The 17,245-nt window shown below is 31.6% G+C and overlaps 1 protein-coding gene across 2 annotated transcripts in view; it reads right to left on the bottom strand.

Annotated features, from left to right (window-relative positions):
- Positions 1-17,245, bottom strand: part of LOC142332734 (uncharacterized) — a 146,018-nt gene that overhangs the window by 6,549 nt on the left and 122,224 nt on the right. Inside the window, exons 4-6 of one of the 2 annotated variants that reach the window (XM_075379339.1) lie at positions 11,077-11,256; positions 7,381-7,530; positions 4,104-4,223 (exon numbers count right to left, since the gene is read on the bottom strand). In XM_075379339.1, coding sequence (XP_075235454.1) covers positions 7,403-7,530; positions 11,077-11,256 — 308 coding nt within the window. In that variant the 3' untranslated portion in view covers positions 4,104-4,223; positions 7,381-7,402. Of the gene's footprint in view, positions 1-4,103; positions 4,224-7,380; positions 7,531-11,076; positions 11,257-17,245 lie in introns of those variants that run through there. The other variant, XM_075379338.1, reaches the window with a different exon arrangement.

The raw sequence follows: 17,245 nt of genomic DNA, 5'->3' as shown, positions 1-17,245 counted from the left end.
CACATGTATTAATCAGTTAAAGTATGACTTTAAAAATTAGAGCTATGAAAATACATGTTTTAATATGTTTACCTAAAAGAAAAAAATTACAAGTAAAGTACGAAAATATTTTAAAGTAATCAATCAACAAAGGTAAACCGAGAATAAAATTTTATGTAAACTTTATGAAAATCTGGTAGCACATCTTGAAGATATTTATCCTAAAATCTGACCGCAAATTATACAAAATTTTATTACGTTTTAATGTAAACTAATTGAGAAAAATAACAACCATCTAGAATAACATTTATCTCCATCAACATTTTTCATATTATTTAAAAGATAACATACTTGACGATCAATAATCTCTACACAATGGAACGACATTAAGATCAAATAGCCTTCATCGATACAATGACAATTTGACAAATAGCAGTCAATAATCAGATTTTTTTAAACATCTATAAGGTTGTTAAGAACAGTAATGGTAAATAAATAAGACAATCTTTTATTTATTTGTATACATAAAATAAGATAAAAGAAAGAAATTCGGATATGCGAACTGTAAAGAAAAGAATACTTACATACCTATTTCTACATTTTTCAAAGTTTAACGCTAGGAATGAGGGAAGGGATGGGCTTGCATGGAATGTAGTTGGACTGCATATGCATATCTCTTTCATTCTCTCTCATATGTAATAAGTACAGCGAGTAGAGAGCAATTTCCAGCTGACCGGCCAGACTAGGTTATGGAGCAAGTCTTCAATAATGGTACGTAGCCAAGATTTTACAATGTTGTAACTTATTAGTATCTTGTAGTTATGGCTACAGTCAATGCCTGTGAAAAAGTTAGATTTTCCTTCCAGCCAAATATAAGAAGCAGCTTTTAAAAATAAAGGAGTAAGTCTAATATTTAAAAGGGGCAAAATATATGCTATATTTTGTTGTAATTAATAATTTTGAGAAACTGTATGATAAAATAAGTGTAACATAAGACAAACATTACTGAAAATTTTAAGGAATTATGGTTTACACTCCAGCCAAATATAAGAAGCAGCTTTTAAAAATAAAGGAGTAAGTCTAATATTTAAAAGGGGCAAAATATATGCTATATTTTGTTGTAATTAATAATTTGGAGAAACTGTATGATAAAATAAGTGTAACATAAGACAAACATTACTGAAAATTTTAAGGAATTATGGTTTACACTGAAAATGAGTAAATATAATTGGGTTAACACTAAGCAACACAAAATCTAAAGTAAAATTCCAGGGAGAAATCTCTGAACCGTTTACCATAAAAACTGGATTATGACAAAGCAATGGTCTTTTCTTTATTATTTAATATCACTCTGGATTTTATCATGAAAAATGGTTTGAAGAAAATCCACAAAATATAGAGATCGGTAAAGGTGAAAAAGAAATAAAGACAAATTGTCTAGGATTTGCCAGTAATTTAGCTAGACCTTTAAATGAATAATATGGAAGAAGTCAAAAATCAAATAATAAGTTTAGAAAAAATTGTAGGAAAAATCACATTAAAAATTTTATACAACAAAACAGAAATAATGGTTTTAGATTAGATTCATTGTGCATAAATAAAATAAGAATTAACAATAAAGAAATTAAATTAGTATAACAATTTAAATACCTGGGTGAAATAATAGATAATAAATTAAGAGAAATTCCTCCAGGAATAACAGAGCACTAAATATGAGAAATGCTCAAGTTCTGACCAAATCAACATAGAGGCATATTCATAAAGTAAGGGTAATTAAAAAAAAATTAACTCATGAAAAAACGTTTTTACTAATAGTTTTAGTTTACTGCATACCTACTTCACTTTTCCACATAATCATCATTCAGTTCTAAGCACTTTTCATAATGCTGCACCAGTTTCACCCCTCTGCATAGAAGTTCACCGCCTGGGAATTGAACCAGTGTACAACGACAGTCTTGAGTTCCTTGTCATTTTCAAACAGCTGTCCATCAAGCCACTTTTCAAATGCAAGAAGAGGAAGTAGTCGCTAGGTGCAACATCAGGACTATATGGAGGATGGTCAAAAAGTTCCAAACGAAAATCTTTAATCTCCTTCTTGGTTAAGGCAGCAGTGTGAGGACATGTGTTGTCGTGAAGGCGGATTATGCCAGACGACAGTTTCCCACGTCGTTGATTTTGGATCACACATCTCAGTTTGGTGAGCGTTTCACAGTACACGTCAACTGAAATTGCTGATCCATGTTCCATGAAATTAAACAAAATGAAGCCCTTTTCATCTAAAAAAAATGGTAGCCAACATTTTTTGACTCTAGTACAGAGATTGCTTAAACTTTTTCGGTTTTGGGGAACTTGAATGGCGCCACTGCACCGACTGTTGTTTCGATTCTGCGTTGTTGTTAAGATGGGTAACAGTGTGGAAAACAAATCATCTTCATGTTGTCAATAGCAATACCAAAACGCTCATCTACTGCACATTCTTTGCTCTTTGTGTTGGTCGGTGAGCATTTTTGGTACCATCTTGCACACAATTAGCGATATCCAAGCTTTTCTGTAACAATGTTGTAGGTAGAGGTGTGTCCAACATATGGAAATTCATCAGCCAGAGCACTAATTTGTCTGAATACTGAGCCTGCCACTCCATTCTTCATCATGCACATTTGTGCAGCCATTTTTAAAGTCTCAACACCATTGTCTAACCTTTCCTTCACTCATTACTGTAGGTCCATACTAGGCACAACTCATAATGAATTTCAGCAACTAAAGATCCTTTTGCACACAAAAATTGAATCACAGTATGCGCTTCACAACCGGCAGGTAAAACAATTGTTGCAGACATGCGATCTGCATTCACCGGCACCGGCAGGAGAAACAATTGTCGTAGATATGCGATCTGCATTCACCGGCAGGCAAATGATTACTAAATCAAAACAACTGGAGTGGCTTTGTAAATAGCTGATAGATGGCTCCCTGCACGCGTGAAACCGTGTTAAAACCTGATAATATTTAAACATAAGCTGATGGCCCTAACTTTATGAATATGCCTCGTACAATAAAAAATGTCTTTCCACAAATGCGAAAATGACACGTACAACATAGAATGATCATTTTATCAGAAGCATTTTATGCTTGTGAAATATTAATTACATTTAAAATTGAAAGTAAAAATGACCAAACAATGAAAAAGAACACAGGATTATCAGAACCTACATAAAAAAAATTATAAAAAATTTGGAGTGTGGCGAATCACTACTAATAAAACGGTTCCTAAGAACATTAGAGAACCGATTACCAGTTTTATGAAAAAACTTAGAATTTACCACTTCATCCACATTATGCGAATACTGGAAAGTCAGTTATTAAAACAACCTGTAACCAGAGAGCTTAGCATGAAATCTGCCGGAAGATATATTACAGAAATTAAAAAAGACCTAGAAGAGATTGGACTGAAAATCGAAGACGCAACAGATAAACAAAAAATTAGAGAAATTTTAAACACCAATATTTTAACACGGACAAAGTGTCCAGAAATGTGAGGAATACGAATAGATAAAGAAGAAAAAATCTAAGAATATGAAGAAATATTGGCAGAAATAACGAGCCAACAAATTCCAAGAACGAACCAGTATAAGGAGAAGAATGTTGTGGTTTAGAAATGCCAGAGATCAGTTCGGTTGTAGATTTACAGAATCATATAGAGCACAGTCAACAAAACTTAAATATCTAGAATGATCATTTGTCTTCAACACCACAAAACCAACTATAAATTTGTTTTGCGGTATTACAAAACGAATTAATATAAAGATATTTCTATATAATATTAAGGGTCACATAAGTTTTGTATAGCTCTATAATATATTTAATTTTATTTAAACTTAGAAACATTATGATTTTACAATTAAACGTATATAACATAATAAAAATTTCATAGAACAGATTTATATGATCAATAAATATTTTAAAAAAGAGGAACTTTTTTAAACAAGATAAAGAGAGTTGTAAGCATTAATTTTCAATTATACAAGTTTTGCAATATCAAAAATAAAAAAAATGACAAACTGCTAGTTAATTAAATTGCGGTAACATAATTGAGTAATTGATAAATTACTAAAATTGAAACGATTAGTGTCAAGTACTTTTATTCATGGAAGTGGAATAAAATCAATTATGTGTGATTAAAAGTAACTGAAGGGCTTTTAATTTCTACTTCTCATCTCTTGTTATATATCTCGATGAAAATTAAATTCCTGTGAAAAATTAAATATTTTTATTAAACGAAACAAGTTTTTCAATATTATTAAAAAATTAACAATTTAATACGGTTAAATGCTAATTCCCCTTTCCACATTAACAACAGCATATATAACTCTCTATACAAATCTGATATTTTAGCAAATACAAAATCGTTTTAAGTTTTCAGTGGAAGACCCAAAAATCATAGCTTTCAAAACTTTGTAATTTTCTTAAATTTGTGCTTTCAAAATAAAATTTCTTATGAGAACACATTCAACTCATGTAATTAGCCATAACTTATAAAATTTATAGGAATTGTAAAATGGGATCTTACAAAATAAAAGAAATAAAAGATTATTCTACAAGCACATTTTTTTAATATTATTATTATTAATATAGTTGAAAAGGAATTCATTCAATCAAGAGACTGAAGTAACAAAAGGAAAATATACTGTCCTTCAAGAATTTTGGATCGATCAATCACAATAAAAATATGTTGAAGATTGTCTAACAGTGATGAGATATGGAAATATGATTATAGGATCAACAACACTGTGATAAAAAAAGATATGATAAATTTTCACAATATTTCATACTTCTACTAAGATTATCATAATTGATTTGAGTGTTATTTTCTGCCTTTCCTAGGACTGTCACACTAATATTTGTAGTTGAAGTGTTTCATAATACCTTCATTCTCAAAACTCAGTGCTAAAAGTAGTTTTGAGAATGGATATACTCCAAAACGCATCAACTATAAATGCTAGAGTTACAGTGCTAGGAAGGGCAGAAAATAACACTCAAATCAAGATACGATAAAGTTGCTCAATGTTACGGTTACGTTAATTGTCTGTTTTTGAATATATTGTTATTGATTAGGATCCATTCTGTCATCTCATACATTCAACAAGAGTTTTATTTCATAATATTGCAGTAATAATAAATGGTGAGATGAGGCCAGAGATGTATGTCAGCAATTCATGGATAGTTCACCTAAAATTTCACCATTTTTTATCAATAATTTTTTGTGAACATGGAACAACTGCTTTTCTTCAGTCTTCCTATTCTCTAAACTTAGTTCTTGTGGATATTTTCTAGTTCAATAAACTAAAATTGATCTAAAGGGTACTATTTTTTAACAAAACAAGAAACTAAGCAAAATTTGCTTTGGAATTTACGCCATATTAGACAAGTAGAATTCTAGGACTGATCCAACAGCAGGTAAAACACTGGCAAGATTGGATTAAAATGGTAGAGAAGTATTTAAAATAAAATAAATCAAAGTAATAAAAATATAAAAAAATTAATACTTTAACTTCTACATTTAAAGGAATTTAAAAAAAAAACTATTAACAGATGAGAACCGTCTAACGTATGAGAACTATTCAAAAGGTTCTCGAACTGAAAAAAGAAAACACAAGATTTCACACAAAATGTTTTAATATTTTTCAATGCGCTCACCACTCACCTTACGACTTGATACAATCAGAACAATAATTTTCCAACTTTTTAATAATCTCAATATAATGCAATTACTCCAAATCTCTGCAAAATAAGCAACTGTCTCAGCTCTGACCTCATTAATTGAAGTGACTCCTTGTCCGCTGAGATATTTTTTCAGGTTTGGGAAAAGGAAGGGATCGCTAGGAGCCAAATTCAGTATGATGTATGTGGAAATAGGTCGTGGAGTTTTGCAGCAACAACCCAAGACCTGTGTGCAGGGGGAATTATGGTAAAAAAGCACTTTGTTTTTGGCCGGATGTGACCGTTTAGCCTGAATTCGATCGGTCCAATAGTGAAGCTTAATCCTCCAGTCTTTTTCCAGGTAGTCTATAAGGACCGCACCGTGAAACCAAAAAGATTGTAGCTGTGACTTGAACTCCATCATCTGCAGATGCAACTGTTTCGCTTTGTTTGGTGCCCCTTCTTCTGCTACCACCCGCCGTTTGGTCTTTGGAGTGAAATGGTGAATCCATGTTTCACCTACTGTTGAATAAACATCAAAGAAACTCGGCGGAATCGCATTTAAATAACTTTATGCACCTTAAAAAGTTTTCAGTAGAATGTGTATTTCATCAGCTGTTAACAAAAATGGCAACCATCAACTGGAAAGCCTTAAAAATTGTAGCTTATTCATTCTCATTGCGATAAATTATCTTAAAAAATTATTAAAAAGTAAAAGTTTAATTTCATTAAATTTAGTATAAAGTAGCCTACAATGTGAAGCAATTTGTTTTTAAATCTGATGAACATATTTGCTTTTTTAGAGCCTCAAACTCAAGTGCACATATTTTTTGTGGCCATAACAGTACTATGTACCCAATAGTTATAATTCTCAATAGTTTTAATAATTTATAACAGTTTTTCAATCCGTTGTTTATTAAAAATATTAAATTATTTATGAACTATAACGGTGTTATTAAAAAGGATTATTCATTTCAGACAACTTTTTTTATAAAAGAACAATAAAAAAAAAGATGGCTGCCATATTGAAATTAGTCATAGAAAAACTTGGTATGCGATTTAAGAAAGACGTGTAATATACTCTGCCTACCTGACAATACTGAAATTGTGCGACTGAGAAAAGAGATGAAAAACAGAATTCTTTTTATATGTAATTCTCCATAATTTCTAAAGATTTCCTACTGAACAAAAACTTACAGAAATAATGCAGAAAAACGTTTTTATGCAAAATAAAACAAAATTATTTTCATCAAAACTTCTACAAAATTCTTCAAAGGCTAGCTTTTTCTTTTGCGATGCAGAATTAAAATCTATAATCAATATTTTAAGGAAAATTAATCATCCTTAACTAATTAAAGTGATTTCTTTATTTTAACTGGAACTCAAGGATGGTTTTCTCCATACATGGAGCAGACTATAGCTCTATAGCTCATGGAGCTTGAATAACTCTAGTTATTTATTCTACGATTATGAGATTAGCGCAGAAAATTATTTTGCACTGCATACAACCAACCCAGGCTGATGAAAAAAAAAAAATGGATTTAAGAAAAAGGGTGAAGTATAGTAAGATTCAGCTTCTTTTCTTTTAATTTTTCAATAAACAAATTTTTGCAAATTAAAAGTTCCATTGGCATTTACTTACATACAAAAATATATGTAGATTAATTATAAAGTAAAGTAATGATTTACATAATAATCATTACAAACCTGTTATTCAAAATTAGGCATCTCAACTTTTACTAGAACCATTACTGTGTGTCATATTATCATGTGAAACACCAACATTTCCTGTATTTATCTGTGAAGAATTCTGATTCATCTGGCTTGATCGATCTTCCCCGCTCTTTCCTGGTTCATCTAAATTAAAAATAATAAAAAATTATTGTAAATGCGTAAAATTAATAATTTAATTTCGTCTTCTATCTCTTGTACATGTAAATATGATTTTTACATTACAATGATGTTTGAAGCTCAATTGTAATTTACACATTTTTCAAAACATCATGATGTGAATAATCATGACAAAATATTAAGCATACCCAAATATTTTAACCGATAAAAATGTAATTATTAAGGTTTAATTTTCTGAAATTAATCGATCTTTTTTAATAGGGGATTCAGCTTATTAGCTAACAGCCAATTGGTTTATTGTGCAACCACTGGTCAGTTCTTATGGAGTTGGTCTAAGGAAGCTCCCCTTATCAGAGATATCAAGGATTTACGCTGGATCTACAGCGTGGAAAATCTAGGAGACTCAAATATGCAGAACTGATAAAAGGGAATAAGGGATTAAGAATAAGAGAAAGCAGTAGCGGTAAAAAGGGAAGATTTACTCGTCACAGTTGATCGAGCTACTTTACAGTCTTGCTCATGACCTAACAAAAAAATTAAGATTAGTTATACGTCATTAATTGTATTTAATCTGGGGATGAACTCAAAAGTCAAAATTTAACGAAAATTTAATAGTTGTATTATTTTTTAATGTAATTTTTAAATTTTCTTTTTCTTTAAGATTATTTTATACATTAATTTTTCAGTTATATTTTCATTCAAAATACGGGTAGAACTGCTAACCATATGGATGGCTATCTATACGGGTAAGAACTAGTTCGTATAGTCTGTTCCAAGGAATGTCAAGGAACTTCCTGATCGATAAGAAATAGAAGAATGCAGAATATATTATTTTTTGCACCTATGTATTTTGTATTTTTTTGAAGTCTTTTGTTGAAAGTACTTTGAGCGTTAGATTTTAAGCTATAGATATCTATAACTCAGTGCTAAGTAATGATAAAAAATAACAGAAAATATTTCAAATCATTGAATATTAAAAATGTTTCACTGTTTTTTAGTAACAATCATATAGGATTTCTCTATAAAATAGAAAAAGATATGAAAACTGGTGAATTCAGTCTTTTAAATCAATAAATAAAATAAAACTGTTAAGTAAAAATAAGTTAAAGAATTACTGCATAATCAGTTTGATATCTCGCACATCTAAAATACTAAGATAATTTTTAAGTAAATTGAACACGTGACAGAAGAAACACTAGTTAAAGCCTATTTCAATTTATTAAGAACATAAGTAAACAGGAAATAGTCTTAATCATAGTTAATCTTTAAAGGCAAACTGAAGAAAAATATCTTTCTATATGAAATTTGGAAGTACAGAAAAGATATTTGATAATGGAAAGTAGAATAAAACATTTAAAATCTTGAAGAATATAGAACTGAGATCAAGAAAGAAGTTATCTATAACTTAATAATTCATGTCACCTTAAATAGAGTAAAAAGCCTTTTAATGTAACCGTGTAATCTATCTTTGCTTTTAGGCTTATTAATTTTATTGAAGAATTAATAAGAAAGATATAAGAGGTGACAACAATCCGTGGAAAAAAATTTTTGCTGGAGATCCTTGATTAGTTAGATCTAAAATTGAATTATAATAATTACCGAATGCTACAGATAAACTGATATGATAGAAATTGTAAAATAGTTTAAGAAAAAAAAAAAAAACATTTACATACAAGTAAAGCCTACAATGCATTATCTAGTAGAAACAGCCACCAGTTTAGCTTCTGTACTAAACAACACAGGAAACGGTTTTGGACAATTTCTTAGGCACAAAGGCATTACCCCACTGGTTGGAACAAAAAGGAGGCCCTGCCAGCTACTCTAAGGTGTCACCTTGATGCCACTGACGAAATCAGGATGGTGGCTGATTAAATTCCCATGGAACTCATCCAAATAATAAGCGAAGATCAAACCACCTGCTTCTGATTGGAGCGGTAACTCTTCCTTAGAACCAGTTGGTTAAAGGAAACATAAGGCAGGGACAAAAGTTCAAAATGAAGAAAAGAAAAAAGAAGCTTGAACAAATTTTTACCACAAGACAACTAGGTTAGCAGGTCGTATGTTAACGCATTCAGGGTTAGTTCATTTAATAACAGCAGGTGTAAAACTTAAAACTGTATTTCAGTTTTGTATTTCTAAATGGAGAAATGTGTCAAACTGGTCAAAAAATCAGTTTATTATTTGCTTTAATCAAAAAGTAAACAATAAAGTAGAAAATCTGTTTTCATATTAAAATTTATCTGATCTAATTTTATATATATTTCTCAAACCGGTTTTACTTTTCTGTCTAGCTAACGCTAGCAAAGCTGTAGCTCTAGAAGGGAAAGTACTGTAATCGGTCCAATTTGGGCGTATGCGGTTTTCAACAGATCTTGATGTTTTGACACCTAAGGAATCCAAAAAACTGGATGGAAATTCTCCATCTATCATACATATGTGTTTGGTGTTGGCCTCTAAATCACCTTACATCTCCAGAACTACTTGACTGATTTTGACCAAACTTGGTCAGATTACTTCTATATATTGGGCATTGATACCATTAAATTTTCAACTTAAGGCCAAGGGTGTGAGGCTGTAGAGCAAAATCACCCCTAGTATCTTGAGATTTTGCTTAATTCGAGTAATATTTTTCTTAGGCACATTTGTTAATGATTAAAACGTAACAATATTTGCAAGAAAAGATTTTTGTGAAATTGCACCTCCACCCCAAAAAATGCTGTTACAGTTGCCTGCTATGTTGTGACATCACAGGTAAGCGGTAGAATTAAATAAATGAATAACATTTAAAATGTAAAAAAAATGACTCGGCCTGGCCGGATCTCAAACTCGATCGCCCAGTCGAGTTAGTACCTGGTGCGTTAAGCCTCACGGCTACACCATACAAACGAAATTTGTTGAATGTAAGTTGTGAAATTACACTAGTTTAGTTAGCGCTGCCACACCTGCAGGAATTACTGTATGCGCATGCGCTTTAGTTATAATTTAAATTAAATAAACGAAAAAATATTATAATTAAATTAAATTATAAATATTCTAAATTAAGTTGCGTGTGTATAAGCCGTGCATCAGAAACAACCCACAGTTGTAGGACTCGTGGAACGCAGCTTTACCCGCGTAACCAAAGTCCTACAACTGTGTTGTCAGTTTTTTATTTTCAGCTACTGCTGGGTCTGGATGTGTGTAGGCAAATGCAATTACTGTTAACAGCTTGCCAAGCCTGACGTAGCTGCAATGTAAGTGTAAATGAAGCGGTAAACATGCAGTCTGGAGGAAACTAAAATCAACCGCTTTGAAGACATGAGGTTAATTGAAACCCAACCACCAAAAAACACAGGTATCCACAGTCTAGCATTCAAATCCATATAAAAGCAAATGATCTTGGTTTATTTAATTAAAATAAGTATTTAGCTGAGGTTCTTGTTTATAAAATGTTAAAATATGTGTACTGTCATAATCTTGGTTCAACAAGCCATAAACAGTATTTAATTATAACACAATTTTAAAATCGCGGCTCAAAAATAAAACTAAGAAGTTGAAAGCATTAATAATAACCTTTGGTAGACAAGCACTGCAGTCTTTCAGGAAGATCAGAAGTCGATGTAAGCGCATGTTCACCGAGTATATCAGGTAAAGCATTTCGGCGTCCTGCTCTACCTGTCGTTAAAAAGTCCTGGGTCACGTCCCGGCAAGTATCTGGGGATTGTTCGCTCATCACCAACAGCATTTTCAGAACTGAAACACGAAATTAAATAAATATATTAAAAAATAAATAAAAAAAGATCATAAGGGCATACGTAATTTAACATTTTATACACGGGAGAGGCGTTAAACCTTAATATCCGTGCAAATTTCAGGAAAGTTTATAACGATACACTTTTTTTTAAATAATAAATAACTCTTGTAACACCTATATGTTAACTGAAATTTTGCTTATCTAAAATCAGATGTACATTTATTTTGGTTAATGCGATTGGAAATAAATATAAAATATTTATTTAAGAACTAAAATGTATAAAATAGATAGTACTCATTTTAAATAATAATAATAAATTGTAGGAAAACAGCAAATGCTTGAATATACATTTTTTAGTTTACTTGAATTTCTTTATTATTCACTACTGATAATACTTAAACAAATATTTTTCATAAAGAGAATAATCCAAATAAATAGATTAAATCTATTGTATTTTACCTCTGAATAATACTACTGTATTACAGGTTTATAATTGTAGTAAACTATAATAATTATTTTTATAAAATGTAACTAGTCATTAACAAACATATTTTTACTTTTGCAAGTGATGTTCTATCTTTGAATAAATTGTTATAATAATAACACTATTATCTCAAAATAGTGTTATTAAAATCAGGTAAAGAGTTGCATACCTTTTTTTTTGTTATGTGACACAAACCGAAAAAAAAAATTAGCTTTATTATCCACACTGCTGAATAAAATTACCTAAATATATAATCAAAGTGTAATTGAATATTCTAATTAGAATAAACCATATGTAATAGAATCATCTAATTAGAACAAAAATGCGAGTCGAGTCCATAATTGACCAAAAAAAGGGTTTTTGTCCCCACTACTTTATGGATGTTTTAGCATCATCAGAACATATCTTAACTACTTAAGAGGTGTTAAATTATGTGAAAAAATTTACCTACCCGTGAGAAAAAGTTTGAGATATAGGGCTCGTAAAATCTATTATATCTCCATGACCCCGAGACCTAATTACGGTCGAAATTAAATAGCATCAACGGTCGATATACAGAAAAAAACAGGCTGACATATGTACTTCCTTCCAGGATTTTTAATACTAGATTTCTTTTTTTTATTAGAGAGATGGAATCATGAAATGTCAGGTTCTGAGAAAAACCTCGACGTATACAGCTGTACAAACCTAATTAATTTACAAATTAGTTTTTGAGTTTTATGTATTTTATTAGATAATAAAATTTCAAATTAAAGAAATTCATATTAAAAATAATAGTAAACAACTGTGTCGGTTACTTCCAAATGCCATACGATTTTGGGGACGGGCAAGTTGATTGTTTTTAAGAAACACCTGGTATGTACCTGGTCTTGATGGCTTTACCTTTGTAAGAAAAAGCTACTTCTGTTGCAGCACATATAGTGTAAATACACTACTCAAATCGAGTACTAATGCGCTGCTCCAATTTGGGTAAAAATTTCCTCTTTATAACAGGCGGGTAGGATGGACATCCCCTGCCTGAAAGGGGCATTATAATTCCGCCTCTCTCTTTCTGTTTAGCCTCTGGAACCGCTGTAAGGTATTACTTCAGAGGATGATATCTGCGAAGTGTAGTCTTGTACAGTCTCAGGTCGACTATCCCTGAGAAATGCGATCAATTGAAACCCGACTACTAAAGAACACCGGTATCCACGATTTAATATTCAAATCCGTATAAAAGTATTCAAATCCCTGCCTTTACTAGGATTTGAATCTTAAAACTTTTAACTTCGATATCAGCCGATTTGCGACGACAAGTTCACCGCTAGACTGACCCGGTCAGTAATTACGATCGTTAATTCTGCCTGTCAGATATTAACTTTTTCTAATAGGACAGTGTACAGTAACGTGAATCATTTCTATGTTGCTTTACAGTTAATCTCTAGGCAGACTGACTAAAAAAAGAAAAAAAACGATCAAATAATCAACGCCAAGACCAGACACCGCATCTTTTGATTATTTATTTGATCTAAGGATACATGAAAACACGGTTTACATTGAGAACATTCATTACCTTAACCGTCAGAAGGAGAAGATACTACAAACCGTAGAAGATAAAATGCGACAAAATGATGCGGATGCCAGTGGAAATTGATTTTTTGCAAGCTATACACAGTAAACTGTGTAAATATTGAAGAAAAAAAAATTATGTAAGATTACTCACGGTATTTATCTATTTGTGAAAAATTATACATATTTTATACTTGAGCTAAGTATAATTATATAATTGAACTAAGTACGATTTAATTATTAACATAAACTTGCATTTTGCGCATTAGAAGAATTTGGGATGGAACAGTTTGAAGCACATGAAAATGTCTTGCCTAATGGATTTGAACTTGGAATCATCCAAGTGAAATGTAAAGCTTGACTTTACCTTATAAACAACTCGGCCTGTAGTCTGGTTTTTTTAAAAAGATCTTAAGTAATCTCCATAAAATCTCATAAGCAGTGTTAATGCAGCAACTGATTTTAATTCATAAATGATGAAGTTTGCTGATTAAAAGGAAGAAAAAATACAGGGATGAAAAGATGAACCCGCAAATTTACCTCCGAAAATAAGCATATAATTTTTTTACACCAATCTATTATTAAAAAAATGATCAAGAAGATCTCACGCACCGAATAAAAAAAAAAGAAGTTTTTTCTGACTGTAACTTCTTATAAAATATCTTTTTAACTCCTCATAACACAATACAATATGCGAGATAAAATCAAGGAAGCATTAAAATGGAAAAAAAACTGTAATTTAACATAAGTAAAATATTTAGAAACAGTCTGAACAATTTACATATTTTTATATCGATCGATTAACATCTGTTGACAAAAAAACATAGTATTTTCTGAGAATCCTTTCTGTCATTTATATATGAAGATGAAGATCGGAATATACGAAACAAGTAACTGAGAATAAAGGATGTAGGTTTGACGCTGAGATTAGAATAGAAAGGAATGCGCATTAAAACAATCACGATAATTTAAGCGCATTAGAACAGTCAAACGGTTTATGTCACGAAATAAATAAATTCATAATTTTTACATCTGTAAAGCAGATGTAAATATATACCGCACAATGCTCGGTTAATAAATATTTGTTTAACATATTTGCGCTGAATATGAACAAATGCAACAGAGAATTGAAGATATAATACGTTAAATGTATAAAGCGTATAACTTTTTTTTACTTTAACGTTTTAAAAGATACAATAAACTTAATTTTTATATTTAATTAACAACTTGTATTCTTCCTTTCACAACTTGTATTATTATTATTTAGCGGCTTAAGTTCATGGCATTAGTAAGATAATCCGAATCAACTCTTTTATGTTGGCTAATTAAAAAGTTATTTTTAAAAAAAGTTGAAAAAAAATATATATATATATTACTATTTATATTAACTAGGGAATTAGAAAGAGCATACAGGATAACAAAGAATATCTACAACAAAAAGAGAATATCATACGGATCAAAAATAAGACGCTACACTACCGTGCTCAAACCGGAGGCGCTGTACGTATCAGAATGTTTGATACTCGGGGAAAAGAATGAACTGAAGGAAACGGAAATACGTGAAAATGAATCTTGAGGAAGATATTGTGATTAAAGGATTCACTAATTTTTCAGAATCCTTAATGCAAAGAACCTAGCAGGATCAGAAGGATGCGCTGCATTCCAAGGACCGATAATAAGGAAACGGGGTTGTGAAGTGAAAAGATAATCTACTCGACAAGATAAATTAGGAAAAACGTACTCCTACTGAAATAACATAACATGTTAGTACAACGTCGCTCACCGATTGCCCATTAACAATGCCGATGGTAATAATATATTACTCGGTCGTAAACTTTTTTGACGCCGAAACATACGGGTACCAGAACAGAAATTTGTAGCGTAACGAAAAGGTCTATATCGTCCTGCCTTAATAACTTCCTAACCGTTAGTCTCAGAGACGAAAATGCGGTATCGTTTTATAACTTGTACGGTTAGCTCGGCGATACGACTCGGGGTTTGCGTCACGGCCGAGCGGGTCGGTGGAGAGGGGACATAGAACAGATCGGCCAAAACTGGCGTTCTCGCTTATTTTAATTCGGTGCGGTTAACGACTCAGACGTGATAGCGCGGTTATTCGTGTGTTTGTGTTTATAGTTTGTCGAGATAGACCGATTAAAGTAATAGAAAGTGTATTTTGGATAATAGCTAGGCGTAAAAGATTAAAGTAAACGTGTAAAAATAGTATAAAAATTCAATATGTGAGCCTCAGCCCGCGCAAAGGCCAGCGGGAAATATAAATTACGCGTATCGTTGGAAAGGGCAGGTAATGGGCCGCGCACAGGTAAGCCGATGTCCGGTGCCGAGCGAGCGAGACCGTTTCGAGAGCGTCGCAAAGCCGGCACGGCGCCCTCGGTGAACGACGCCGTCGGCGCGAGCACCTTTACCGCCGCTTATTATCTCGTATCGCTGACCGACGTTGAACAAAACCGACATCGAATATCAGTCGAAATAAATATCGTGTAGCGTTAAGCGTCTGTTTTACGTTAAAATTAAATTTAATACGCAGTCATCGACTCGCTTTGATTTCAATGCGAAGCGACTCGCCGACATACAGATCGACCGATTTATCTGTAGAGTCGGCCAAACGAAAGAACTAAAATTTTCCATCGGAGACTTTCAGTTTTGTTAAAAAAAAAATACGACGGTGGCTCTCCCATCGGTCCGTCTGTAGCTCGGGGGAACTATATCCAAGGTCTGTAACGTTCGCGTTAAACCGACGGCTTTGCGCCCCGATACAGCCCGATTCGATTTTTTAAATCGTTTTCCGGTCGTAATTTAACCCTAAATATTTAGTAAAGCGTTATGTTCCTTCCCAGCGGTTAGAGGCGATGGCACCTCCCAGGGCTGTGTTTACGCTTAAATGGGGGTCCGGCCCTGGAAGGCAGGGAAAAAAATCAAGAAGATTCAAAAGTACGTAATTTGGAACATTTTAATCAAAGTCTAAGCGTTTATCTTATTCTAGAGTTATAGATTAGGATTAGAATACTTCGTACGCTAATATTTTTTTAATTAACTCGAATGGAAAAAGGGAATTTTCTTAACGTCTATGTCTCCAAATAAAAAAAAAATATATTTTAATATTCAGCATATAATATATAGAATGTCGCATGAGACGACGTAAATATTTTAAGAATCCATTATACAGATAAAATAAAATAATAAAAAATGAATGGAAAACATAAATAAAGCGATACATTGATGCACCATAAAAAATAAAATAATATAATAAAAAAATAAAAATAATATAATAATAAAAAAAATAATATAAAATTATATTATATAATTTTATATTATATATATATACACGCATGCACACCACCCAAACAAAACATTAAAAGCAGACATAATAAATTATTACGAAGGCCTTGCAAAACTGTCAATTAGTAAAATAAACGATACTTTTTTTTATCGAGAAAATCAGATGCGTGTTGAATGTAAACGCATCATAAAAAGCAATTTTTTAATTTAAATTATAGAAAAAATTATTTTATTTCACGAATAGCGATAGTGTTGTTAAAAAAAAAATTATACCGTATATAATAAGATCATGCAAAAGAATAATTATGTTATTTCCCATATTATCATATAATAATAAAGCACAATTAATTATATAACATGGGAAAACACACACAAAAAAAAAATCATCCGTTAAATGATAAACACAACCGTGCGTATAACAGAGCTGTAGCTGTTAGTCTGAGGCCACACTCGATCTTTCTAACTTCAGTTTTTTTAACAGAACTATTTGGTAGGATGAGCTCCCCGATCAAAATCTTAAAAGTAATTCTATTTTATTAACGATGAATTTACAAGAACGATAGAAGTTCATAACCGAACGATCATACAAACCCTATAAAACTTTAAATAATCCAAAATTAGCATGTAACATCGCAAAACAGACCGGTCAAATTAAC

The sequence above is a fragment of the Lycorma delicatula genome, chromosome 12 (genome assembly GCF_047948215.1).
Source record: "Lycorma delicatula isolate Av1 chromosome 12, ASM4794821v1, whole genome shotgun sequence".
NCBI classification, from domain to species: domain Eukaryota; kingdom Metazoa; phylum Arthropoda; class Insecta; order Hemiptera; family Fulgoridae; genus Lycorma; species Lycorma delicatula.
Note: the sequence above shows the minus strand (reverse complement) of the source record. Positions and strands in the feature narration are given on the sequence as shown.